Source organism: Eschrichtius robustus, chromosome 18, assembly GCF_028021215.1.
Source record: "Eschrichtius robustus isolate mEscRob2 chromosome 18, mEscRob2.pri, whole genome shotgun sequence".
Taxonomy (NCBI): domain Eukaryota; kingdom Metazoa; phylum Chordata; class Mammalia; order Artiodactyla; family Eschrichtiidae; genus Eschrichtius; species Eschrichtius robustus.
In genome coordinates this window covers 78,347,667-78,374,817 of record NC_090841.1, presented here as the reverse complement: position 1 = coordinate 78,374,817, position 27,151 = coordinate 78,347,667, and the positions used below count along the sequence as shown (strand labels likewise).

Genomic DNA, 27,151 nt, shown 5'->3' with positions numbered 1-27,151 from the left:
CTTATCTCATTTTTCTTACACTATAGCAGTACATTCAGTTCTAACAAACACCATTTTATAATTATTTAAATAATGTTCAGAAGTTTGGCCTGACACATATACTGCTCATCACTGCTTCAAAGTTTTGTCTACTGGATTTAAACTTTAGTTCCCAAGGTTGTAAGAAGTTTCATTAGACTAGACTAGACTAGACCCTTGTATTTTCAAATCATCACAAAGTATTTTTAGATCATCATAGATCATCATCACAGACCTGAGGTTAGGGAAAAAGGATTTATTTATTTTTTTCTTTTGAAGCATAAAATACATTTATTGGAAGAGTACTAGGTAGCTGACGGAGTCAAAGGTGACCCTGTTGAATGAGGCTTGTTGAGGAACCGAAACTGGCAATGCTTGGGCAAAATTCTGCCACTAAAATAGCTTGGAACAACGCAGCTGGCTCTTCAGCCCCAGGAACTTTTCACTGAGGAAAAAGGGATTTATAATAAAAATTTTTAATAAAATATCTATGTGTGTTATAAAAACATTTAAGCTCCAAACTAAGAAAAAGATGATGTTTTCTATTTTTATTGGATCAAAAAGACTTAGTAACTTTGAGACATTTAATACATTGGAAGCTTTAGTCTAGAGTAAAGTAAAGTAAAGCTGCCTATCTTTACTGTTTGACAGTAAAGATAGGCAGCTAGCTAGAAGATTAAGGGATTAAAGAGTGAGTTAAAAGAAAACAGACAAATGACATTCCATAGGGATCTCTTTAGGGACGTGGAATTCAGGTGATCAAGGAAGGTCAGCGTGTGTGTGTGTGTGTGTGTGTGTGTGTGTGTGTGTGTGTGAAACAGAAATGGAGAGAGAACAAGAGGGAGAAATACAAACATAGGTCTTCATTACCAGGCTCCAATCATGGAGAAGACTCAGCATCATGGATGGAGACGGCCCCTAGGGTGCCCCCTGTAACCCACCGTCTGGTGTTCATATTGTTATGACGCTCTCCCCTTGAGTGTGGTTGGGCGTGACAACTTCTAACCAAAGCGCTGGGACACTGGTTCCGTGACTCAGTCTTGACCACAGACTCACTCTAGATATTCTGTTTCAATCTGGCCTCTTAACCGACTGAGCTGGGAGCCCACGTGGCAAGAAGCTGAGAGGGGTTCCAGGACCTGAGACATCCTGCAAGAAGCCGGGGCCCTTAGTCCTAACCCACAGGGAACTGGATTCCGCCAACCTAGTCAGCTCAGAGGTGGGTTCTTCTCCAGGCAAGTCTCCAAAATGAGAACACAGCCCACCCTCACCTTGAGAGCAGCCACTTGAGACCCTAAGTAGCAGACTCAGTGATGTCACAGCCAGACACCTGATCCACAAAAATTGAGAGATGCCAAGTGTGTGCCCTAAGGTGCTAAGTTTATGCTAATTTGTTAAAGAGCAATAGAAAACTCATAAAGCTAGCCTAAAGCAATTCATGAAAACAAGTCTATAAATCAAGGAAAAACTAATTTCACAATTTTTGAATATCTGGGGGACTTTTTGGACTGTGGATGGGAAAAGAGAGAGGAAAAAAGAGGAAAGTAGTGGGATATTTTGGAAGGTTTTTGGTTACAGAAATTTTATTTAGTGGGGGAACACATCAGAGGTTGAGAGAACAGAAGAAAGCCTTTTGACTGGAACCAGTACCATGAAGAAAGCTGTGAAGCAAGAAAATGCAAGAGGCATCCGAAAAATCCTGGAGAAAAGAGTTAGAGCAGGAACTTGTGTTGTAGTGAAATCACAGATGATGAAAAACAAGGTGAGATTAAGTTACACAAACCTTGAAGCTACACAACATGGAAGAGGGTCTTCATCCTTCTGGAAAAATGGCAGGAAGTTTTCTGAGAGTGGGAAGGACATAATCACTAGGATCTTTTGTGAACAACGCTAATATATTGGTGTGTGTGAGGGTTCGGAAGAAAGAAACACTGAAGGTAGAAACGCCAGGTAGAAAATCACTACAATCATTCAAGAATAGTCCAGGTCAGTAATAACTCCAGCCTGGCCAACTCATTCCAGAATAAGTATGGCCCAAACATAAAAATGATGACAATAAGGTGGTGGTTCCTAGATTATTTCAACTTGTCGTTGATGTTCATTAAGTTATGACTGAAAACAAAGAAATTAATAAGACGAGTCAATGGGATTGTTAGATATTCTGCAAGAGTGACTCTCCACCAAATAGAGGTAGATGAAAAAGAACGGACTTGGGCTAAAAAATGAGTCCGACATCTACATGCAGCCCTTCTTCCAGTTCTTGGGTAGGAACTGAGTTTGGAAGTAGGGGAAAAAAAGATGTAAGTAACTTGTCAAATAAAATAGCAAGGATTTATTTTAATCACTGCTGTGCAAAAGAGCAGGAAGAAGGAAAAGCCGAGAAAAAGAGATACCTAAGTAACTGTTGAAACACTCCATCTCCCAAAGCTACCCCAGAGACTGAGCGTTCACAATAGGTCCTAGAAAAGTGCATTTTTGTTCTGTTTTGCATTGTATCCACGTTCTAAGGCACTAAGCTTGACCTTTATATGAACAGAATCGGAGTGTATCTTGTGGAAGGCCCTGGACTTGCTAAGCTGAAAAATGTAGGTTTTAAACAGTATTTGGAGAAAACAGCGGAAAATGAGCCAAGAGCTGGCTGATGGACAGACTTGGTAAAATCACTCAGGCACACCCGTAACTCATTATACTCTGAAAATATAGTGACGTTCTCAGTCCCCATTGCAAGTTGTTCAATATTGAATTTCATTTTGAAGATTGTTTCTACATCACGCTAGTCTCATTATTCTTCAATTAACTGGTTCTTTTCTCCTAGAAATGAGGCACCTAGAACTATGTTAGCTGTGGTGGTTTTTCCAAGTCCAGGTTGGCACTGTGGAGACTTTTCTACTTTAACTTCTTTGCTGCTATTGTTCTTTTTATCTTTCAGATTTCAGAGATTCTTTGTACTTGTACGTTCATCCACTTTAGAAGAAATGACCGTTAAATAAAAAGAGAATAGTCAAGGATGTAGGTTATTTGTCTGGGTTTAACAAAGATACGCTTTGACAATGAAAGTTTATTTAATTCTTACCAAATAGAATCATGGCAAAGATAATCAAAAATGGCTATTACTCACAAAGAAGTCTTTATGAGGCATTTGAGTGAAATAATTCATTTTTACTACTGTATAATAGTCTCATGATAAAATTTGGGGGTCTATTAAAATTGTTAACTTAATTAGCAAGTATGATACAAAATGTCTGATTTGACATTTAAAGGCAAATACATACACATACAGTTATCTTCAACGTAGTTTTGTAGGTTCTTTGTGATAAAAATTGTAATATAACATAAAATTTTAAAAATTAAATCACCAACTGTGACATGGTTAGCAGTTTTGAAACCCATTTAAACTATGAAAATAAAATCCAGTTTTTCAAATGGCAAATCAACAATCTATGTTCTTAAGGCTTATAACCTAAAGTTTTAAATTCGCCACAATATTTTATGGCAATCTAAAAAAAAAAATGGTTCTGAAGAACCTAGGGGCAGGACAGGAATAAAGATGCAGATATAGAGAATGGACTTGAGGACACGGGGAGGGGGCAGGGTAAGCTGGGACGAAGTGAGAGAGTGGCATGGACATATATACACTACCAAATGTAAAATAGATAGCTAGTGGGAAGCAGCCGCATAGCACAGGGAGATCAGATCAGTGCTTTGTGTCCACCTAGAGGGGTGGGATAGGGAGGGTGGGAGGGAGACGCAAGAGGGAGGAGATATGGGGATATATGTTTATGTATAGCTGATTCACTTTGTTATACAGCAGAAACTAACACACCATTGTAAAGCAGTTATATTCCAATAAAGATGTTAACAAAAAAAAATATTTTACGGCATTATTTTAATCACATTTTCCTTGTAATAAGTATGAGTTGTAATAAATATGACAGTATACATTTATAGTGATCCCTCAATAGCCGAATAATAAGAAAGCTACCATTTGACCAGTATCTACCTAATGTCCAATCCTCACAAGCTTGTAAACCAGTATTACCTCCATTTAACTGGTAAGAAACTTGAAACTCAAAGACATTAAGTTGATTTGCATGATGCCATCAAGTTAGATAAACATGCAGCACAAGAAAGATTTGTAACTCACACTCTGCTGATTCCAAAACTTATCATCTTTGCTAAGATATACTTTCATAAAGCACCTTAATAAAGTTATACAATTTTATACCCTCTTTCTATGGCCCTTCAAGTACCAACCTGCAAGGAAAGTTTGGGAAAAAGAAAGGAAGAGACAGGAGACTGTTCTCTGCCTAAATCCATTTCTACCTTTGCACTGAAAATAACTTACATTTGAAGTTAAACTCATGAGAGGTTTGATCCTGAGATTTTCAAGGATCCTAGAGCAAATTGACGGCAGCCTACAGTTCTGATTCAAGAACGCAATTATTTTCGTATGAAAAACTTATAGAATCACACTATAATATCAAAATTTTAAAGAACAAGCAATCCAAGTATGCACAAAATAATAACAAAAGGCTACTGATGAGCAGTGTAGCCTATACTAACAAGACTACAGATTGACATTCACACTGTCTACAGTGTAGGTACTATTATCACAGATGAGCAAACCTTGGCACTGAAAGCTTTTAGTTAATTGTCAACTTGTTCGCCATCTCCCAAGGCAGTTTCTTCCGAAGACTTGAAACCACTTCCTTACATGGAGCTAAATTCTGTTTCGAAGCCCTGGCCTTCTCTACCCATCAGATCCCATAGTGAACAAGTCTAAGTTGCCAGAAGAAACAGAAGCTATAAGAGTAAGTTCTATGATGCAAATCAAAACCACAGTGAGGTACCACCTCGCACCGGTCAGAATGGCCATCATCAAAAAATCCACAAACAATAAATGCTGGAGAGGGTGTGGAGAAAAGGGAACCCTCCTACACCATTGGTGGGAATGTAAATTGGTGCAGCCACTATGGAGAACAGTATGAAGGGTCCTCAAAAAACTAAAAATAGAACTACCATACGACCCAGCAATCCCACCATTGAGCACAGACCCAGAGAAAACCATAATTCAAAAAGACACATGCACCCCAATGTTCAATGCAGCACTATTTACAATAGCCAGGACGTGGAAGCAACCTACATGTCCATCAACACAGGAATGGATAAAGAAGATGTGGCACATATATACAATGGAATATTACTCAGCCATAGAAAGAATGAAATTGGGTCATTTGTAGAGACGTGGATGGACCTAGAGACTGTCACACAGAGTGAAGTAAGTCGGAAAGAGAAAAACAAATATCGTATATTAATGAATATATGTGGAATCTGAAAAAATTGGTATAGACGACTTTATTTACAAAGCAGAAATAGAGACACAGACATAGAGACAAACATATGGATACCAAGGGGGAAGCGGGGGGTGGGATGAATTGGGAGATTGGGGTTGACATATAAACACTAATATGTGTAAGACAGATAACTAATGAGAACCTACTGTACAGCACAGGGAACTCTACTCAGTGCTCTGTGGTGACCTAAACGGGAAGGAAATCCAAAAAAGAGGGGATATGTATACGTATAGCTGGTTCACTTTGCTGTACAGTAGAAACTAACACAACATTGTAAAGCCACTCTACTCCAATAAAAATTAAAAAAGAAAAAAAGAGTAAGTTCTACGTGGCAATACTTCAAACTGAGCTATTCTGTCCTATCTGAGCTTCTCTTCTCTAAGCCAAACACCCTGAGTCCCACTGCCTCTTCCTCATGTAAAATGGTTTTAGGTCTCTCCCTGTTCTCATGGTCCTGATGGGCTTCTCTACATGTAAATGCACCAAGGCCCTCAAATTAAATTATATCACTCAGGCCTTCTGCTTCCCTTGTTTTAGAAACCCTGCTTCTATTAATGCAGTCTTCCATTTTATTAATGGACTCGTATCACATTATTACAACAAACCACAGCTCCCAAATTAAGGAACTGATATCTTGGAATTTACATTTGCCCTTATTAATCTTCCTATTGGTGGATTAACTACATCGTTCAAATCCATCAAATTGTTTTTAGATTCTCTTTCTACGTTCAAGGTCTTTGCCACTCATGCCGGCTATGAATTTAGGAAAAGTGCAACTTGAAAATAATTGGTTTAAATGGACAAAAGCTCCTAGGAAGCTGCAGGAATTCTGAACCTTGCAGACTGTGATTCTAGGAAGAAGTGACCAGCCTGGCATGGTTCCATGTGAAGGAAACATCAGCACGGAACACACAGAAGAGTCTGTGTGATTATTGCAATTATCTAGGATACCCAACACCTGAGGCCAGAGCAGACCAGGGACTTAACTCACTTCTGCCATGGCTGTTTATCAAAGTAGGACACTGCCATTAGTCTACTAAATTCTCAGAGGAGCTGGAGTTATATTCTAATTTTATTTTGCTGTGTATATATTTATGCTTAAGGCAACTCCTTAGTTAACTGCATAGTATTCTTCCAGAGTGTAGAATCAGTCATTACAAATGAACTTGTGTTACCGGACACAGCCTGATGTCACATAACTCACTTTAAAGTTTGGGAATAAGCAACTAAACCAAGGTTGGACCATATCAACTTGGCAACTGTTCTTGGTGAAGGACAGTTGACTATTGGAATTTCATAGGATCACCAATAGAAGTGGCCGGCCGTGAGATCCACAACTAAGTAACAGGACCAGTGTGGGCAGATGGGATAAATAGTATCTTTCTAAGATGCTACCTGACCTTGGATGTTCCTCCTGTCTCATTGCACCACCCACTACATACGACCTCCATTTCCTTCACAGAAAGTTAATTCTATTCCAGGAAGCAATTCCAGCCCACAGTTCTATACCACGCCTTCCCCCACTACCACTGCCATCAGGCACTTGAATAGCCAAATCATCCAACACAAATTGCTGTCTGTTCTCTTCTTGATAATTTCTAACATTGATTTTGTAAAATTTCAGGAAGTTAGGACTTTACCATAAATGAACATTAAAATTTAGGGAATGATTTTGATGCAAACATTTCATTGTATCTTTAACTTGGTTCTCTGTTTGGTTTAGGCTGTAACCAGTTTTTAGTAATAACTGTCATCCCTTCTTTCTGATTCTGATTTATAATATTCAGAATCTGAGGTCTGATTTTACTCATGTCTCCTGGTTTAGACCCTGCCCATTATGGGGACAGTATGTGCTAGCTCACTTTGCTTCACCTTACATGCTGATTGCAGTTCCTACCTTTACATTCTTATCTGAATCTCTATTCTTGATGGGAGTCTTTCGGGCTTTTATCTTAAAAATCTCTTGTAGTTCTTTTTAACATGTGACAGAAGGCTTTACTGTGTCCAAGAAAATGTCTACTCAGAACTCCTGGAGAAGGAAGCATGACAGACAGATGGTCCCACCTGCTGTGCCCACATCACACCAAGGCCACTGTAACTCATGATCTGCTCCTAGCAAAGTGACCATGTGCAGCAGGGGTACTGATGCAGGTCTGGTCCTGCAAGATGCACCTCCCACACAAGGACAGATCTGACTGGAGAACTAGCCGTCAGCCTCTTAGAGAACTTTCTTAGAACCATGAGGCAAATTCTCCCACCAATTCATCTGCTTCCTTCTCTTCTTCACTGATGTTATTGCATCTCTCAAAATTCATATGTTGATGTCTTAATCCCCCAGTACCCCAGAATGTGACTGGATTTGTTGACAGGTAATTTCCTTAAAGAGGTAATTAAGGTTAAACAAGGTCATGAGGGTGGACCCTAATCCAATACAATTGGTGTCCTTATAAGAAGAGGCAATTAGAATACAGACACACAGGGATGGAGGGATGACCATGTGAGGACACAGTGAGGTGGCCAACTGCAAGCCAGGGAGAGTGTCAGAAGAAACTAAACCTGCTGACCTGTTGATCTTGGATTTCTAGTCTTCAGAACTATGAGAAAATACATTTCTGTTATTCAGCCACCCAGCCTGTGGTCTTTTGCTACGGCAGCGTGAGCACACTAACACAACTGGGTCACACCAGCACTGTGTTCTGAAGGCTCCTCCAGCTTCCTCTGGGTCCTTCTCCTTTTCTTCTTGCTGGTGTTTTCCCCAAAACCTCTTGCACATCTAATTTCATGTTGGTGTCCACTTTCCAGTGGGCCAAGAACAAACACAGCCTCCTTGAAATAAGAATTCAACCAAAATACACCTTTGTGAACAGAATTGTGTCCTCCCAAAATCCGTATGTTGAAGCCCTAATACTCAATGTGTCTGTATTTGGAGGTGGGGTTTTAAGGAGGTGATTAAAGTTAAATGAGGCCATAAGGGTGGGGCCCTGGTCTGATAGGATTGGTGTCCTTATAAGGAGACACCACAGAGCTCACTTTCTCTGCAGGCATTGAGGGAAGGCCATGTGAGGACACAGGAGAAGTCAGCAACCTACAAGCCAGGAAGTGAGCTCTCACCAGAAACCAAATTTACCCCTGTCTTGATCTAACTGCAAGAAAATTAACTTCCGGTGTTTAAAGCACCCATTCTGCAGCATTTTGTTATGGCAGCCCCAGCAGACTTATACAACACCTTTCCTCCTTAAGACAATCCCACAAGGTGAAAAAAAGGAAAGAAGTCCTCCGCAAGTTGCACCTCGTTGTCCTCCAGTTCATGTACCCTTTCTGTGGTTTTGAAGAAGGCAACTCATCTTAACTCCTGCAGAGTTTCCAAAGGCAGAGAGCATGCTGCTCCCTACCATTTGCCCACTTGGAAAGGAAATTCAGAGGATGAACATCGAGGGCCTGAATTCTCAGGTTTAACATCAAGCTTTATCTTTCTAAAATTCAACTTGGACATAAAATTGTGTTTGTGATCTTCATTTTATTAGAGCCAGAAGGTAATCTTGTTTTCTTATAGAATCAGTTTCAATTGAGAAGGAAATAGAGGCAATTGAGAAATCTATGTTGCCCCAGGGTATTCACAAATGGCTTCTAGAATTACACAGCTGGTGGGAGGTGGAATTATAGGCTTTTATATCATGCACCAATTCTGCATGAAGCGGCTCATTTATCAGACACAGATTTCTTGCTTGTAGCTGCTTCCCATGAGAGGTTGGTCATGGATTGTAATATGTGGGTTTTTCCTTTTTTTTTTTTTTTTTTTCTTTCGTATTTCCAGACATTGCTAAATAAGTCAGTAGCACTCTATTCTTGCGCTCAGGGGCTACTGCAAGGAGGAAGGAAGGGAGAAGGTTTCTACTCTAAACCATAATGCCAGACACTGCTTGGAACAGAAAGTCACTGAGGACATAACCTTGTCCTGAGTCGCACAGAATAGGGAAGATAAGGCATTTATAGCAAGAATGATATTAGAAGGCAGATATAAGTAAGCGAATCTAGATCCATGAATAAAATGCAAAGGAGATTGCATTTTGGGGTTGCCAAGGAGAAATATTACTATTTCAGCTTAGGAAATCCGGGAAGATTACTGAATTCAAGCCTTGAAAGATGAATAGAATATAGACATTTTGAGATGGAGTTAAAAATAAGAAACAGAGTGAGGAAATTAAGAGAAGCAGGAAGCCAGCCACTATACTCAAGGCTGGCAACATCTTTGTTAGACCAGATTCATCATGCTCTCCATAGGGATGATCGGGGCGTTTGAAACAGGACAATTATCTGTTTGTCATTGCCCCCAAAGACTGTGCAATGTTTAGCATCTCTGTCCCCTGGACAGAGAATTTCAGTAAATCCCAAGACTAAGTGTGACAAACATGCCCAGTTGAGAACCTCCAGAATCAAACGAAAACTTCAGCAGGCATCAGAATCCCCTGGAGGGCCTCTTAAAACACAGCTTCCGGTCCCAGCCCAGAGTTTCTGATTCAGCAGGTCTGGGACGGGGCCTGCCAGCCTACATGTCTAACAGGCTCCCAGGTGTGGGTGTTGCTGCTCTCCTGGGACCACTCTTGGGGTAGCCTGTCGATGGCGCACAAAATAGAGAAACACAGAATAATACCGGAAAGACGAAATCACGGAGGGCCATGAATAGCAACAAGGTTATAGGGAGAGAGAGTCTCTGAAATGCCCAACTGCACTCCTGCTACTCCACTCAAAACTTAAAGGGAGGGAAACATACAGCACCTGGATGGCTTTAGAAATCTCTTATGAGAAAACATATATACATATATATATATACATACATATATATATATATATATATATATATATATATATATACACATACATATATATATATATATATGTATATATGTATATATATATATAAATCCTATCGCTGTGGGACAGCATTACATTTACTGGTTGAGTAATAACAGGGAACTCACGTTCACATTCTCGATGAGAGGAAAGCAGAAAGCTGAGTACTATTAGCAAAACAAGACTAAGGGGATGAATTCTCCTTCTGGACTGTAAGCTCCATCAATCAAGGACCCTGCCTACTTTTGCTCACTCTTGCCTGCCTAGCATCTAACACTCTCCTGGGCATCTATATGCAATGAGAAAAGTTAATAAATGAACGAACGAATGAGAGCTGATACAATATCAGAAGTGAAGAGCAGGCAACAGAGAAAGGGGAAGTGACGTAAAAACTGTAAAAATCCTTTTAGGCAACTGAACAAATATGCAGGTAGGGGGACAGAACCCTTTCCTGAAACTCACTAGTGGGATCTGGAAACTGGATGCTAAAGGCTCATGTTCAGTTTAGACAGGAAACATCAAACGTAACTATGAGGTTTCAAACGGGAGATTCGGGGAAAACCCGTGATACATTGACAAATGGGCATGTAGAGGGCAGGGGAGGACATTTTTGTGAGCAAGGAGAACGGGGATATAGAAAAACAGGGTAGCGTTGGGCGTAAGTAGTTTTAGACGCCTGTGTGGTTTTTGATTAAAAATGCAAGAGGAAAAATTAGAATAGTGACCAGACTTTGGAAAATCTAATTTGGAAATGACCCCATGAAAGAGACCAAAGGCCATATAGACATTTGACACTTTTCATTCAAAAATCCCTTTGTCAAATACCCTTCACATGAGAATTTGCCAGCGAGGACTCCGATTTTAATAAAATCACTGTTATTATGGACGGTTATAAGAAGTCACTATACAAGTGCATAATATAAGCTACAATACCATCATTCATACGTAAAATCTGGGGCCCTGATGAAGGCATGAACTTCCACCACACAATCAAGCAGCTCACCATCTGTAGAGTGAATCCACAAGGGAACGAGGTGCGTTTGGGTTTTTTCCAACATCCTCCTATTATCATGGTAAGAACAATTCCCCATATGTATATAGTAACTAGAAACATAATAGTTGGATTACAAAGTGCTTCAAGGTATTTTTTTTTAAAAGATATTTTTGATTGTGCTCGTAGTGGTAATTTTGCTTTCGCTCTACTTGGATAACGAAACAACAAGAAAAAAATCCCTGCAAACTATGCAAAGCCTGCCTGCATTCCAGAACTCTAGAGCGGTTTATCCAGACACCATATATTGACCTTGGCTGTTTCAGCAAGTATTAGACTAGACTAGACAGATGTTAAGTTAATGTTCAATAAGGTGAGAAGAACTGTTGACTTCTTTACATTGTAGAAGCAATTTATAGCTGTGTGGAGATATTTTATGTTAATTTGCAAAACAAACGTGCAAAATATAACAGGTTAATAGCTAAGCAACTGCACCGTGTTAGGTTCTGGGATCCGGCGATGAGAAAGGAGAATCAGGCCCTGCTCTCACGGAACCGACTATGAGTTCTGGGTGCAGAGAAGCAAAAGCGCAATGTCATTATACCTCCTCTGACACAGGCTGTGATACAGGGGAGCCACTCTGGGAGCTGCCCTGGGCAGGCAGGGTTGGCTTCTCGGAGGAAGTGCCCTGAGGCTTGGGGTTTAGAAATCAGCTGGGAACTAAAGGATGAATGGAAATTATCAGACAGAAAGGGCTGGGGAGGTGGGTGGCGGCACTAGAGTGTATGAAGTCTAGGTACGAGACAGAACAAGGTGTTGAGGCGCTGAATGAGCCCAATAGACGGAAGATGCTTTTGTGGGACGGGGTGGGGGAGAGGGGGTGGCATTAAGGAATCACTCTGGAAAGATCAATCAGGACCAGTCACTAGAAAAGGGTTTGGAGAGTAATATCATTATCATAAGACTTTTGAGTAGAGGAGAGGAAAATTATATTTGTGGTTTGGAAAGACGATCCTGGTTTGTGTACAATGAGTGGGTTGGAAGGAGGACAAAGCTGAAGGTAAGGTGATCAGTTCAGGGACCAGTGCATGGACCCAGACTAGAGAAGATGGTGGCACAACTCGGTAATGGCATTGGGGACCGGGAGAAGTGGAACCTTAAAAGGTATGAGGAAGAGACTTCACTCATGACTTATTCACTAAACAAATGTCTATTGATTATCTACTTTGTGCAAGGCCGTGTTCTAGAAGCTGAGGGAACAGCAGTGACTGAAACAAAGAAAGCTTTTGCTCACGTAGTCCTACATTCCACTGGGAGAAGACAGACACAAACAAACAAGGAATTTGTTGCATGGTGATAAGTGCAATGAAAAAGAAGGAAACCTGGTGAGTGGAGAGGGCGAGAGGGATACGGGGAGAGGCTGGTTCAGGTCGGAGGATCACAGAAAACCTCTCTGATCAGGTGACATTTTAGCAGAGGGCTGAAGGAGGTAAATGAAGGATCCATGCAGAACTAGAACAAGAGGTGGTGCAAAGGCCCTGAGGTAGGAGCATGTGTGGCATTTTGGGGGAAAGATAAGAAGCCCAGAGTGGCTCAGGAGGAGAGTGTAAGAGGAAAAGGGGAGAAGGTGACATCAGAAAATTGACTGGACTGAGGCAGGATGGGGGCTGAGGCTGTAGGGTCTTCTTGCCAGTGGGAAGGGTTTTAGATGCCATTTCTAAGTGAGCCTAGAAGCCACTGAAAATGTGTAGGCAGAGAGGGGCACTAAAAGGGTTTAAGTGTTAGAAGGATTATTCTGGCTGCTGGAAAATAGATTGAAACAAGGTGATACTATAGGAGGCTACTGCAATGATCCAGGCAAGAGATGATGATGGCTTAGAGGAGAGTGGCCGCAGAAGTGCTGAGAGGTGGTCCAATTATGAAAGCCGTTCAGAGGTAGAGGAGGAGAGAAAGAGAGACATCAAGAAAGATGCCAAGAAGTTGGCCATGAACACCTGGTAGAATGGAGTAATTCACTGAGTTGGAAAGACGGGGAGGAGGCTGTCTTGTCAGGGAAATCCAAGAGTGTAGGATGGGCAGGTTGTACCAGAAGCCACAGGATATGCTGTAGGAAGTCTGACATCCAGGGAAGAGATCTTGGCTGGGGATAAAAATTAGGGTCCACAGAATACACGTGGCATGGAATGTGATTTCCTAGAGATGGGGGGTAGAAAGAGAAAAGCTCTGAAGTCTTGGGGTATCATGGAGTTCAAAGTTTGGAAAGCTGAAGAGTCATCTGCAAAGAAGCCTGAGAAGATGGGACCAGTGAGGTAGAGAAAGAACCGAGGAGAAAGTAGAGGTCTAGAGGCCCAGTGAAGGGAGGGATGATGGAGGATGGCATCTGCTGCTTCTAGGTGACCTTGGTGGGGACTTAGAAACATCCCGTGCACTTGGCAACAAGGAGGCCGTTGATAAGAACAGGTAGCAGGCTTGGTGGGATTGCTGGGAGTTTGGGTCAGAAAGTGACCAGTGAAATGAAGGGGACGTGGCTTAGTTCAGTTTTCTTCTCTTATCACTTTGGAAAATATTACAACGTATTTTTTTCTATGCAAATGATCCTGTGCTGTGGATAATGAAGGGGGACCTGGGAGAATGATGACCTTGAGAAGGCCAGAGGGAGTGGGTCTCCTGGGCGAGTTTGGACTTTGTTGCCGAAGAGCTGCTTTACAAAACAGTATTTATAAGTTTTGATTTCCTAGAAATTGTCTGCATATTGAAAATCCTCAAGAAAAACTCTGATAATATATTCTGTTCTGTCCGTTCCTGCATGCACTAAATGACTTCTCTGATCTTATAAATGGCAAATCTACATCTTCCCTGTAAAACATTTTACTTTGGAGCGTACAACAGTCATACTGTCAAAGGCAAATACGATCTACAGATTGTCTTGCTGCTGCTCTGGTGCCCTCAGCAGCAGACTGGGACTCTGACAGATTGTGCTCTTTTCCTATGAAAATTACCAGTCATTTTTTTTCTTTTTTCATAGACTTTTCTGAGCATAATAACTCAGAGAACCCTTGGTTTATACCAGCGGCAGCAATACTATCTAAAATGTGATGGATTGAAGACCACAGCCACAGCGTTAATTCAGTGACCTAAAATGGGTTTTTTTTTTTCAGTTTCAGTTTAATTAAAACTTGAGAGTATGCAGAGTGAGAAATTACAGATTTCAGGTTCTGCCATTAATTCTCATCAGACATTCACCTTAGTCAGAAGAGAGCGGGTCTAGGAAGTAACCTCATATGGAACAAGACACTGACATAGACTAGTGAGACTGTAAAACTATAAGACACTATTTTACTGCACATACCAGAATTCACTACTGCCTTCTTCTTCGCTAAAATATGAAAACTACTGGGTTAATTTTTTAATGTGCTTTTTAATCCAGTATTTCCCTTCTACATTTTTACTTATATTCATGAAAGAAAATGATTTAAAAAAAAAAAAAAGGAATGACACCTAAAAGAGCTCATGCTGCCATGTTGATGCTCTTGCCGCCATGCTGCCATTCCTTCGGATAACCAGGAAAAGCCTTAAGCCACTGTCCAGGGGGAGGAAAGTGGTGGCATTGTGCACACTGGGAATGCGAAGATTCATAAATGTCTAAAGCGCTCATCTGCCATTAAACACATTTGGGTCAGACCAATATCCCCTCTCTCTTCTCTTCCACCTCCCAAGCTCTCTGCATAGCGCTCATGGTCTCTGAAGACCAATGCTAAGCTCCCCAACCCCAATCGTACTCAAGTGCCTGCAGTTCTGAAATTTTACACTCCTCCAGGACTTCGGGTCTTGGACCAATTTTAGTTTTAGCTTATTTTCCTTCCTCAGAAGAACCAAGAGATGCCATTCCCTTTGTCCCCTGCACCTCCCACTCCACCCTGACCCCACTGTCCCACTGCCCAACGACCCTCCCCTGCAGACCTTAAGCACCGATGGCCTCTGTCTGCTGCAGCGTCTCTCCTTCCGCCAGGCTGCAGAGACCAGGCTCTATTTCTCTTGGTATCCCCAGTACTTAGGCCACTGTTGGACACACTTGAAAGAATAGGCCCTTAATTTTGAATGAATGAGTTAATTAATTAATTAAATACGTTGAACACTGATATACTCAGGTCACCACTCACTAACTGATATTAAAATCTCTTTGTAAAGACTAAGAGAAGTAGAATGATATCTGCTGAAGATGAGGAGGCTGGTTTCAACAGTAAGAAAAAGGTCCTGATTTTTCATGTATAATAGCACACAATATCATCAGGAAAAACAACTAGCTCTTCAGCTAATTATTAATTCCAAACACTTGTGCAGTCCTCCAGGGCAGTCTAGATCTAGGAGCTCTGCTCAGCCTTCTCTCCTCTCCCCAGACCCCTGGACTCTGGCTGATTCTGTTTAAGCAACACTAAGGTTATGGACATCTTCTACTAATAGCTCATTCCAGAAACAAGTCTGGCCCCCAGAGAGAAAGATGTCCTGTTAACCCACCCATCATGCTGTCTACTCACCCCCCTCTGAGCCCTCCCCCCGACAAAAGTTCCTGCTAGCCCTGATGACCCCTCCCTATAAAAGAAATGCCTTTTTCTATTTGATTTTGAGATGTCAAAGGTCCTGAGGTCAGAGTGTTCCACCTGTTTCAATAGCATCTATTAATTCCCTTTCAAATCATAATAGCAGCTGATATTTATTATGTATGTAGTAATACATGACAGACGTAAATTCTTTGCATGTAATATTTAACTAATCCTCACAACCACTTATGAGAGATGTTCCCCTCTGCCTCTTAACCTTATTTGCAGAAGAGGAAGGTAAGAATAGGAAAGTGGCCTGTCCCTGACTTGGGACACACGGTTCCTAAGTTTTAGGTTGGGATCCAACCCATCCTCCAAATGCAGAGTTAAAACCCTTGGTGCTAGCTTCCAGCAATGCTTCTACCATGATGCTCTCCTGTAAGAAACCTGCTTTTCTCTGCCTCTGTTCCTGCACTCAAGCTGTTTTTCACAGCCAGAAAGTCCTTTTCTCTCCTCTTACCAGACTCTAAAAATTTCCCAAAGAGCAGAGTTTCAGATTCACCTATTCCTCACCTCACCCCAACAAATGTCCACTGCAATTCCTTTTAAATGGATAGACTTCTGGTTTGGTTTTTAAAGAACAGTGTATCTTTCCACCTAGATTATAAGTGCTTATGAAGCACATTTTTTCTCTACATTTTTCCAATCACTCTCAGTACCCAGTAAAGTTGTGACTTCATAGCAGGCAGTTAAAATAATTAATAATTCTCAGGAGTATGAATTCAGTCTTGGTAAAATATTAAGCCACTCATTAAATTCATAAAGAATCCCACAGAATTTAAAGGCACTTAATTTCCAGCTATTTATGATTTTATAACCAGTGTTGAAATGGGCACCTTTAATTACCCAGCAGCTGTCACCTTCATTGAAATAATCACAGTCCAATGAACATAGTTCTGTGAAATTCAACACTGCCTGGGGTTGCTGGATTCAGCATGTACATAAGCTATACACATTTAGCCTTCCAGATCTCTGATGCAGACACACACCTGGACCTTAAAATCTCACCCTTTTCTCTAAAATCTAGACGTGGTCCTTTTGTTCCTGTGTCTGCCCCCAGAAAATATCTTATCTGAGTTACATCTTCCCACATACCCTGACTCCCCTTCAAGTGAGAGGAACAGGTTCATTCTCAGCTTAGCTTAGAGGGTGTCTGTTCCCATATCATTGAGAAGTTAACAAGATAGGGATGGTTCTGATAAATTTGCCATTTCCTTCACTCTGCCCAAGCTTGGTACTGCTTTAGAACATGGAAGATGCAGACAACAATATACTGTTATGTCTTTCCACTGGGAATATTCTTTCTCCCTATTTCTTCCTTAAAGACAAAAGGGTGCTTTACATTTTCTTTACAACCCCAAATGTCTAATACCCAAGTCATTCCTATTGGTTGAATCCAACTCTTTTGGGGAACGTCTACCTATATTCCATGTCAAGTATATACTCCTTTGAGTTCTAGACATATTTATCCTTGTAGAGTACTCAACCACATCACACCCAATTATGTTCAGAATGAATGCAAGTAGGGAACAAGGGTTGGGTACCTACTTACTGGATTTGATCACTATTCTCAAGGTGGCAGAGTCTCAGTATCAATTTCTGTAGGTATCAGCTTAAATTTACTGAGGGATTGTCTCATTTTCTACCTGCCTGTTTGTGCAGCTGGTGATGGAGAGGTTAGGAAAGAGAGTGGGGCTGCATTTGGTAGAAATCCACAGCCTCCACTGGGGAAACAGTGCCAGAGCACATGGGTCATCTTCATAAAGCCAGCATCATTAGATGGTAGCGGTGAAAAATTATAATTAGTTCCTTCTTCATTTATACTCTAGATACTAATAAATATAAATGCTATAAAAATTTTAAAAATTTAAAAGTTAAATAAATTTATGTGGCAGCCAACTACTTCAAAATTTTAACTTCTGTGCCAATCTAGTAAATGCAGGGAAAGGGCTGGGCTAAGTATTCATGAGCTTTCAGTTAACCACAGTCTCATTTAATTTTTCATATATAAAACACTTAAGGAATATACGAAATTTATTCTTTGACCCAAGGCTTCACACTTGGTCTTAATGATTTACTTACAAAACTCTAAGTGGAGCCTCTCAGGAGATCATCCAACATATGGTAAGAATTCATTGCAGTCTAGGCATATTCTTAGAAGGCTCTGGATAATATACAGATATATGATACTTCTCATAAATTATTCAGGGGAGGTACAACCTTCAGCATTTTACAAATGTGCACCTAAATCAATGTGACCTCCAGATTTCTGGGCCATAAGACCAAGGAAATGGTGGTGACATTAACTGAAATAGAAAACAGAAGAGGAAGTTTTGATTAGGGAAATACATGGAGATAAATACTCAATTTTGAACATAATAAGTTAGAAATGTAAGGGCATCAGAATGGTGGCATCTGGAGCTGAGGAGAAAAGTCTAGATATGATTTGGAAATCATTAGAGTAGGTGAAATGTGAGACCTTCCAGGGAGGATGGGTAGGAAGAGAAGAGTTAAGGTCGGAGCTTTGACCATGGACCTTAGACCATAGCCCTCCAAGGAACTGAAGACCAGGGGCTGGAGAGACAGGAGAAGGAAACAGAGTCTCACATTGCTTTAATTTGATAGTTTCCTCTTTTCCTAAGTGAGGACTCAGAATTTTAAGGAAAATGGAGATACAACTGAAGTTTGACATTACAGGTCTATAACTGTGCTTGCAAGTGCCTTGTGCATCTGGAATAAAACAGGCCCTCAGTAGATATTTGGTATCTAAATTAATAAATTATCTTAAATTGTAAAAAGAAAAAAAGGGAGGGGAGCTGATCAGGGAAAGAGGAAGGAAAACACCAGAGCATAAAGAATATCTGTCCGTGCCTTTGGCCGTTCCCTTAACAGTGGACGGAAATCTCCACTAGACAAGAGAAAGCAAGAATTCCAAATGGCAAATGGAAGGAAATCAACTTGTGAAGTGGATGATTTAGCTCATTTTAGCATGAGAAATAAGCTAGAGGGGTGATATATTAAGTGCTCGTACCACAAAAGAAAAACAATCTAATTAAAAAAATGAAGGGGGTGGCAGGAAACTTTTGGAGGTGGTAGATGTTTATGGCCTTGATTCTGGTGATGGTATCTCAGAGGTAGACTTATCTCCAGACTCATCAAGTTGTATATATTAAATGTGTACAAGTTTTTTTCTGTCAAGCATACCTCAATAAAGTGATTTTAAAAAAAGAAATCAACGTGAGAGACAGTGTAGTGTTATGAACAAAAACATGGCTTCTCAACTCATGTAGACCTGAGATGGTAATTAGTTCTTCTAAGGCTGATTATCCTCACCCATATAGCGGGGAGAATATCCTACCTACTGAATATGGCTGCTGGAAGAATTAAGTGACTAAAATCATATAAAGCACAGACAGTGTTGAAAACATCTGTAGAATGCTAAATAGTAAAAGCATAATGAAGTCACTCCATTGCCATTTATATTACTTTTAGTAAAAACATATTGTGGACTAATTAGTAAAACCTGATATTTGGGAGTAGCAATTCTAACAGAGGAATTGCATTCTCATTTAAATATTCTCTGCATATAGGGAAAATTACTCTCTCTCTCTCTCTCTCTAATGTGGTATAACTCAAAGACAATTAAATTGAAACCCCTAAAACAATTTAGAACAAATTTTCCTTTCTAGATGGAAAAGAATTATTGAATCTAAAATGTACTCCATTTTAGACTGATGGAGTACATTAAAATGACAGATTACACACTAAAAAATCACCAGCTCTCAGAAGAGAACAATAAAGTGTCGAAGATACTAAATTTACACTTACAAAAATGCAACATTTAGAAAGTTAAACAAAAATCTGTGAATTGCTTGTTAATGAGATACTATAAACCTTAGCACAAATAGCATGTCATCCTTTGAAAAAGTATATTTGATCCTTTACACTCAGCAAGCCAGTGAAAGAACTTGAAAATAAGAGATAAAATAATTTACACAAATACACACTCTGCAAAGTTTTTAACAATAATTTAAATGGAAAGAGTTTTTCTTATGGCAATATTTTTAACTTTCTCAGTTGTATAAATGTGTACATTGGACTATTTGGGTAGCTTAAGAATAAATGAAAATATGACTACCATGACTAAATGAAAACTTTGCCCTGGATACATTTCCAGAAGAAGTAAAACATGTGCTAGAGAGGTTTTAATGTCTCTGAAGAGATTACTCACCCCTTCAATGCAATTTAATATCTTCCATTTGCAAGGAATTAATATTTTTCCTCTGATAAAGTGAGGTATATTGGTACTCAGGTGGAATTTTCCAAGGTAGATGAGAGACTCAAAGAAGTGATAGATATAGATAGATATTTCATTCTTGGGTCAGCTCCAAGTATAAAATGAATATACCACCTGTTATGGACTAAATTTTTGTGTCCCCCCCCCAAATTCATACATTGAAGACCTTCAATGTGACATTAGGATTGGGGGGCCTTCGGGAGGTTTGGGTAAGGCCATGAGGATAGGGTTGCCATGATGGGATTAGTACCCTTATAAGAAAAGAAAAGAGACAGGAGCACTCTCTCTCTCCACCATGTGACGACACAGTAAGAAGGTAGCCACCTACAAGCCAGGAAGAGAGCCCTCACCAGGAACTGAACTGGCCAGCATCCTACTCTTAGACTTTCCAGCCTCCAGAACTGTGAGAAAGAAATGTCCGTTGTTGAAGCCACCAGGTCTAGAGTATTTTGTTATGGCACCCTGAGCTAAGACAACCTCCGTGGACAGAAATTTTTATTTTATATTGCAATAATGTATATACTTAAAATGTTAAACATTTATTCCAAATTAAAACTCTTGCAGAATTCTAAGTCATTCAACTATTTCTTCATCATTTGATGCTAATGCTGACCTCAGTTACTGAACATCACCTTTGCTTCCATCAGTAACAGAAAGTCTTTCCTGGGAGAAATAAATTTACGTAAGTTGTATTGGAGGACATGCTTCTCTAAGAATCTTCAGAAAATGCTTGTGTTTTTCTGCCCTAAAGAATAAACAGGGTGGTGTATAGGAAGGGTTTATTACAGTTCGTCGTGCATGGCAGGAGTGCAAAGAATATTATGGTGTGTGTGTGTGATTTTTTTTTTTCCGTTTCCTGTTGTACCCATCACTCTGAATACCTTACATGGGTCACTACACCAAGCAAACTGTGGAGCTACAGGAAAATTTTAGGGTAGTAAATCAAAGAGTTAAGAATAAAAACAAAGAAATGGAGAGGCCATGACAACCTGTGATCTTTCTTCTTTATTGTTCAGATCTAATTTTACCTATAAGTCCTTTTGTTCATACTGCCTCTCTCTGGTCCGTTCATTCCCCCCACTCTTCCATGTTCCCCTCTTTCCTTAAGCTGCAATTTCTCCTCCCCAGCCCCACTCTTAGCTGACAGCCACAGCTCTTCCATCAGTGAGCGTATGACGCAGGAGGAGCCTCCATGAGCACCCGTCACCACATCCTTCCACCCATGACCCTAGACTGGAGCTTCTCAACCCTCTCTGGGCACCACGACACCTGAGACGTTGTTGAAAACTGCCTTCGCCCCACTCCAGACACACTGAATCCGAATCTTTACGGGTAGGGCTTAGATGTTGAAATTAAAAATATAATCTCCCCAGATGACCCTAGCATGCAGCCAGGGCTGAGAACTACTGCTATCGTTGGTCTTAGCTAAAGCAAACCCTCCACCTAGGTGTCAGATCGCATCAGCATCTGCAAGCTGTTATTCTGTTATTCTGTTAAGCTGTTTATTTCTCCCATCATTAAAAAGACCCCTGGTTTCTCTTCCCTCTGTAGGAGTCCCTTATCATTTCTCTCCTCAGGGATATATTAGGAGTTTAGGATGAACATATACACACTACTAGATAAAAAAAGAGATAACCAAAAAGGACCTACTGCATAGCACAGGGAACTCAATATTTTGTAATAATCTATCCGGGAACATAATTCAAAATATATATATATGTATAACTGAGTCACTTTGCTGTACACCTGAAACTAACACAACATTATAAATCAGCTATACTTCAACTGAAAAAACAACTCCTTTAAAGGGCTCTGTATATTTTCCGTGTCCATTTCTGTTTTCCCCTCTGTTAGAACTCAGTCCTTTAAGATTTCTGCTTTTTACAATTCACCAAAACTAATCATCTCCATATTTCTAACCATAATGGTCAAGTCTCAGTCTTCCTCCAGTGGGACTGAGCAGGAGCTCTGGAAACAGTTGATCACTCTTTCCTCCTTGAAAATTTCTTATCATTTAGCTCCAAGAAAAGCACCCTCACCTCATTTTTCTCCTTTCCTCTTCTGGTGGCTCTACCTCATTTCACTCAATTCTTAATATTGGAATTCCTTGGGACTCAGTCCTTGTGCTTCCTATAATGTTATCTAAACTCATTCCCTAAGTGATATTATAGAATCGTTGGGCTATATGTTCATGTGTCTGAAGTTTGTATCTCCAGCCAACACGACACCCCCTTTCTTATTCTCACTTCCTAGAGGCACCCCTAACACAGTTAAGAGCATTTAGCTTTTCTGATTGTTCAGGGCATAACAAACTTGATATTATCCATGAACCTCTCACTCCCCATAGCAGGTAGGATTTTATTTTTTAATACATCTTTATTGGAGTATAATTGCTTCACAATGCTGTGTTAGTTTCTGTTGTACAACAAAGTGAATCAGCTATATGTATACATATATGCCCATATCCCCTCCCTCTTGAGCCTTCCTCCCACCCTCCCTATCCCACCCCTCTAGGTGGTCACAAAGCACCGAGCTGATCTCCCTGTGCTATGCGGCTGCTTCCCACTAGCTATCTATTTTACATTTGGTAGTGTATATATGGCCATGCCACTCTCTCACTTTGTCCCAGCTTACCCTTCCCCCACTGTGTCCTCAAGTCCATTCTCTATGTCTACGTCTTTATTCCTGCCCTGCCACTAGGTTCATCAGTACCATTTTTTTTTTTTGGATTCCATATATATGCATTGGCATACAGTATTTGTTTTTCCCCTTCTGACTTACTTCACTCTGTATGACAGACTCTAGGTCCATCCACCTCACTACAAATAACTCAATTTCATTTCTTTTTATGGCTGAGTAATATCCCATTGTATATATGTACCACATCTTCTTTATCCATTCATCCGATGATGGACACTTAGGTGGCTTCCATGTCCTGGCTATTGTAAATAGAGCTGCAGTGAACATTTTAGTACATGACTCTTTTTGAATTACAGTTTTCTCAGGGTATATGCCCAGTAGTGGGATTGCTGGGCCACTATGGAGAACAGGATGGAGGTTCCTTAAAAAGGCAGGTAGGATTTTGGTTCCATAATTTTGCCCTCTGATGTTATGCATGTGAGTATGTTACATTATCTAGAGAGAGGGAATTAAGAGTGTTAATGAGCTGACCTTAAAATAGGGAGATCACCCTGGATTATCCAGGTGAGCCCAATGTAATCACAGGAGTCCCTAGAAGTGGAAGAGGAAGGCAAAACATTTGGTCAGGGAGATGTAAGCAAGGACAGAAAAGAAACAACAGTTCGAACCATGAGCGGCAGACTCAATCTACCGTTGCTGACTTTGAAGATGGAGGAGGAGGCTAAGATTTAGGGGATGCAGATGGCCTCCAGAAACTGGAAAAGTCAAGGAAACAGAGTATCCCCTAGAAACTCCAAACAGGGAGCAGCCCTGATGGTACATTGATTTCAGCCCAGTGGGACCCACACCAGACTTCTGCCCTATGGAACTATATGATAATACATTTATGTTATTTTCAGCTGCTAAGTTTGTAGTAATTTGTTACGGCAGTAATAGAAAATTATTATGCTCCCAATCACCAGTTCATTAGCATTTCCTGTCAGCTCTATTCTAAAAATATACCCCCAAATTGACTATTTCTCACCACATCCTTGTTCCATTTTGGTCCAAGCCACCATCATCTCTTGCTGAATTTATCAACAGAGCCTCACGACTGGTTTCCCTGCTTTTGCCCTCAAAATCCTTCAATCAGTTCAGAATGTGGCAGCCAGGCTGCTTCTGTTAACTCATAAGTGACACCAGGTCTCTGTTCTGCTCAAATCTCCCAATGGCTTCAGCAGGCACTGGGCACAACAGCCAGAGTCCTTTTGATGACCCTCCCAGCCCCCATGTGGTCTGGCTCTTCTCCTTCTGCCCTCCTCATTTATTCATCCGCTCCTATCACACTGGTTTCTCCATCAGGGGCTTTGACCTCACCTGAAAGGCTCCTTTCCTGATACACTTTCAGGAGGTAACTGTGGACTCCTCAGCATTTATCATTATCTACCAAACTACATGTTTAACTTTATCTTTTTATCTGTGGTCACCCACACAAGACAGTTGAGCATCGTATAGGTAGCGATTTTGTCTATTCCATTCATAGCTGTCTGGACCATAATAAAGACTCAGTAGATATCTGATGAATGAGTGTACTTTTCCCATGGAATAGGACTGTTGGGTCTGTTCTTTTGCCGCAATTCCCACTGCTACTACCCCAACCAAGCTCAACCAAGCTCACTCCATTAACGTTTCATCAATGGATTCTTAGTTGGTGTCTTTGCTTCCAGTTCTTATTCTCACCCTTTAGTGCATCCCTACGTATATTTATCCCTGATTAACCTTTGCTTAAAACCATTTGTAGCATGTGAATTTTCTTCTTAGGTCTATACGATCATTCCCATTGCATTCTGCTTTAAGACCAGACCTTGAAGCATCCCCACTAAAGTTATCTACTTAAAACCATCTTTGCAGCTAATATCTTCACTTTCCACTCCTTTCAGACAGACCTCCTTGTGTGGGACTCTCACTTCTTTGAAGCTGTTCACCTGCACTGCTGCCCAAGGGTAGGGTTTTCTTCTTTCCTTCCTTCAAAGATCTAAGCTTTAAGCAACCATCAAGATCAGAGTTTCTCAAAAATCACAGTCACCAAAAAACTCTGCCCAACTACTCCGCTTCCACCAGACTTCATTTTTACTCATTTATTGTTTTCTATTTTATTGAGGTTTTTTTCTCTCTTTGTACTTGGATTGGAGTCTTCCTGAAGATAGGATTCACCTCTCTTCCTGCTCTTTGGTCACCCAAGTGACAGCACAGTTCCAAGCCTATAGCAACTCCGTAAAAAGTATTAACTCAGATTTTATGACTTCAGTGTCTTTGCAAAGTATTATAATACATAACACAATATAATATATAATAGATTCCTCTTGTTCTCTGGGCTTACTATTTTACTATGCTTAATTTCTTTTTAACACTAACTTAGGTGTTATTCTTTTCCTGTAGTTATTTTACACAGAAGTTTTTATAACTTTGTAAATATTTTCTTGTTGTTTCTTTACTGTTAAATCGATACAGGGCTTAAATCCACCTGCGTTCTAATTTAGGATTTCTCCAACAATTAGTTTACCTCTGGGTAAACTTGCTCACTCTTTCCCTCCACACTACTGGAAGGTCCTAGAAGGGGCAAGGGGTGTGGTGAACCTGACAGACAGTCCCCTGCCCCTCGAGGGGCTTATAGCTTCACAGAGCAGATGGTCATTCAACGAAGAGCTATAAGTGAGAAGAGAATAATAAAATAGGAGGTAAAAGTGCTCTGGGACAGCTTTCTAGAGGATGTGGTGCCTTGGCTGCATCTCAGTTCCTTCACGTGTAAGAGGAGAGGTTGTACGACATGATCTCTTAGGTCCTTCCCAGCCAGGAGAGTCTCTGCCACTCATTCCATTTTAAGAAAAAAAAATCTCAGAGCTTCTCAGAGTCTTCTAGTTTGACTAGCATGCCCACACAAAACCATAAAAAGAACTACTTTCGTCTTCTTATTATTGCTATTATTGTATAGGATGGGCTGTCAGTTTTCTTAGATCCACAATTCCTGTTGAAAGCTTTGGGACCAATGTTATTAAACTTATTATTTTTCCAGACTGGACAGGTTAAAAATATAAATAGCTCTGGGACGACTCTGCCACTGAGTGAGTTACAAAAAAAACCCTTGTTTTTCAGAGATTTTGATTTTGAAATGTAGTTAATGGGTCATGGGTCTGTACTCGTTGCATACCTGCTTTAGGTTAACTCAACCAGTAATTTTAGAGCCAATCAAGATAAATTAACTTATATTTGCTTCTTTGAAGCTTTCTCCATGTATACCTACAGCTGGAAAATCTCTCTCACATTAGAACTTTGGAAAGTAGATTCCAAAAACAAACAAAAAAAATTCATACAAAAGAATACACAAAAATCAAGAAACTTCATAATCTTGTAAAGGCAACTGAAATTTGGATTGAGTATTCTTAATAAAATTTGATACAACAAGCCAACCAACTTTAAGCGATAAGCCGATTGATTCTTCTCTCCCAAGAGTTTTGGGGGGAAGTGACTTCACTACTATATATAAATCCAGGTATGAAATAATAAATTTCACAACACGATCTCATCATCAAGGAAACAATTTCATTGGGAAAAAGTTTCATTATCGATTTGAATCAACAACTTGCTTTTCAGGCAGGTAATTCTTTAAAAAACATATACAACGATTTTACGAAAATTTTGCCCTTTTTTCACTTTTACGAGGAGACTTGGGACTTTTAACTATGTTCACTGAAAAGAGTACTTTTTTCTTGAATATTTCAGACAGTTAAAAGAAACCCTCTAATATTTAAAAGAAATTCTATCTCCCACTTACCCACCAAAAAACAACAGACCAAAAATATGAAGCACTACATCAGAAAACGATTTTGTCGTTACCTTCTTTGTCATCATGGTGGATAATTGCATCCTGTATCATGTCAGCAAGGTTAAAATGAACTTTTTGATTCTTCCCATGCTTCAGCTTTTTCAGGAGCCCCTCCTGCTTCTGAAAAGCCTTCTCTCTTTCATAGTAGGCTTTGACTTGTTCACAGCGCATGCGTTTTACCAGCCGCTGCCTTTGGCCCAGGGGGAGGGACTCCAGCAAGCACTGGTCAATTTCCATTTCATGGGATCGAAATATGTTACATAGCTGAAAGCAACCTGAAAGAAACACAATGGAAAAGTCACTAGACCTATTGCTGGAAACCCATTCAGTCCTCTTTGTGCTAGACAACTAATACAAACACTTTTTAGAGACTGCAGGAAAAGCAAAGAGAGTTGATGCCTTACTCAAGACTGCATAGTAGTAAAACAGATGACAATTAGATATAGATGGGTAATTTTGTACAACATAATTACTAACAATCCATCCTTTCCTGTTTCTTTAAATCTCTACCAAAGGCTTAAATGTTTTACCATGGCACTA

General features: G+C 40.3%; 1 protein-coding gene across 1 annotated transcript in view; it reads right to left on the bottom strand.

Annotated features, from left to right (window-relative positions):
• Window positions 1–26,863, bottom strand: part of MYO16 (myosin XVI) — a 406,857-nt gene extending 379,994 nt beyond the window's left edge. The window contains exon 1 of the mRNA XM_068526630.1: window positions 26,623–26,863. Within this exon, the coding sequence (XP_068382731.1) occupies window positions 26,623–26,848 (226 nt within the window). The 5' untranslated portion in view covers window positions 26,849–26,863. The remainder of the gene's footprint in view (window positions 1–26,622) is intronic.
• Between the last annotated feature and the right edge of the window lie 288 nt (window positions 26,864–27,151).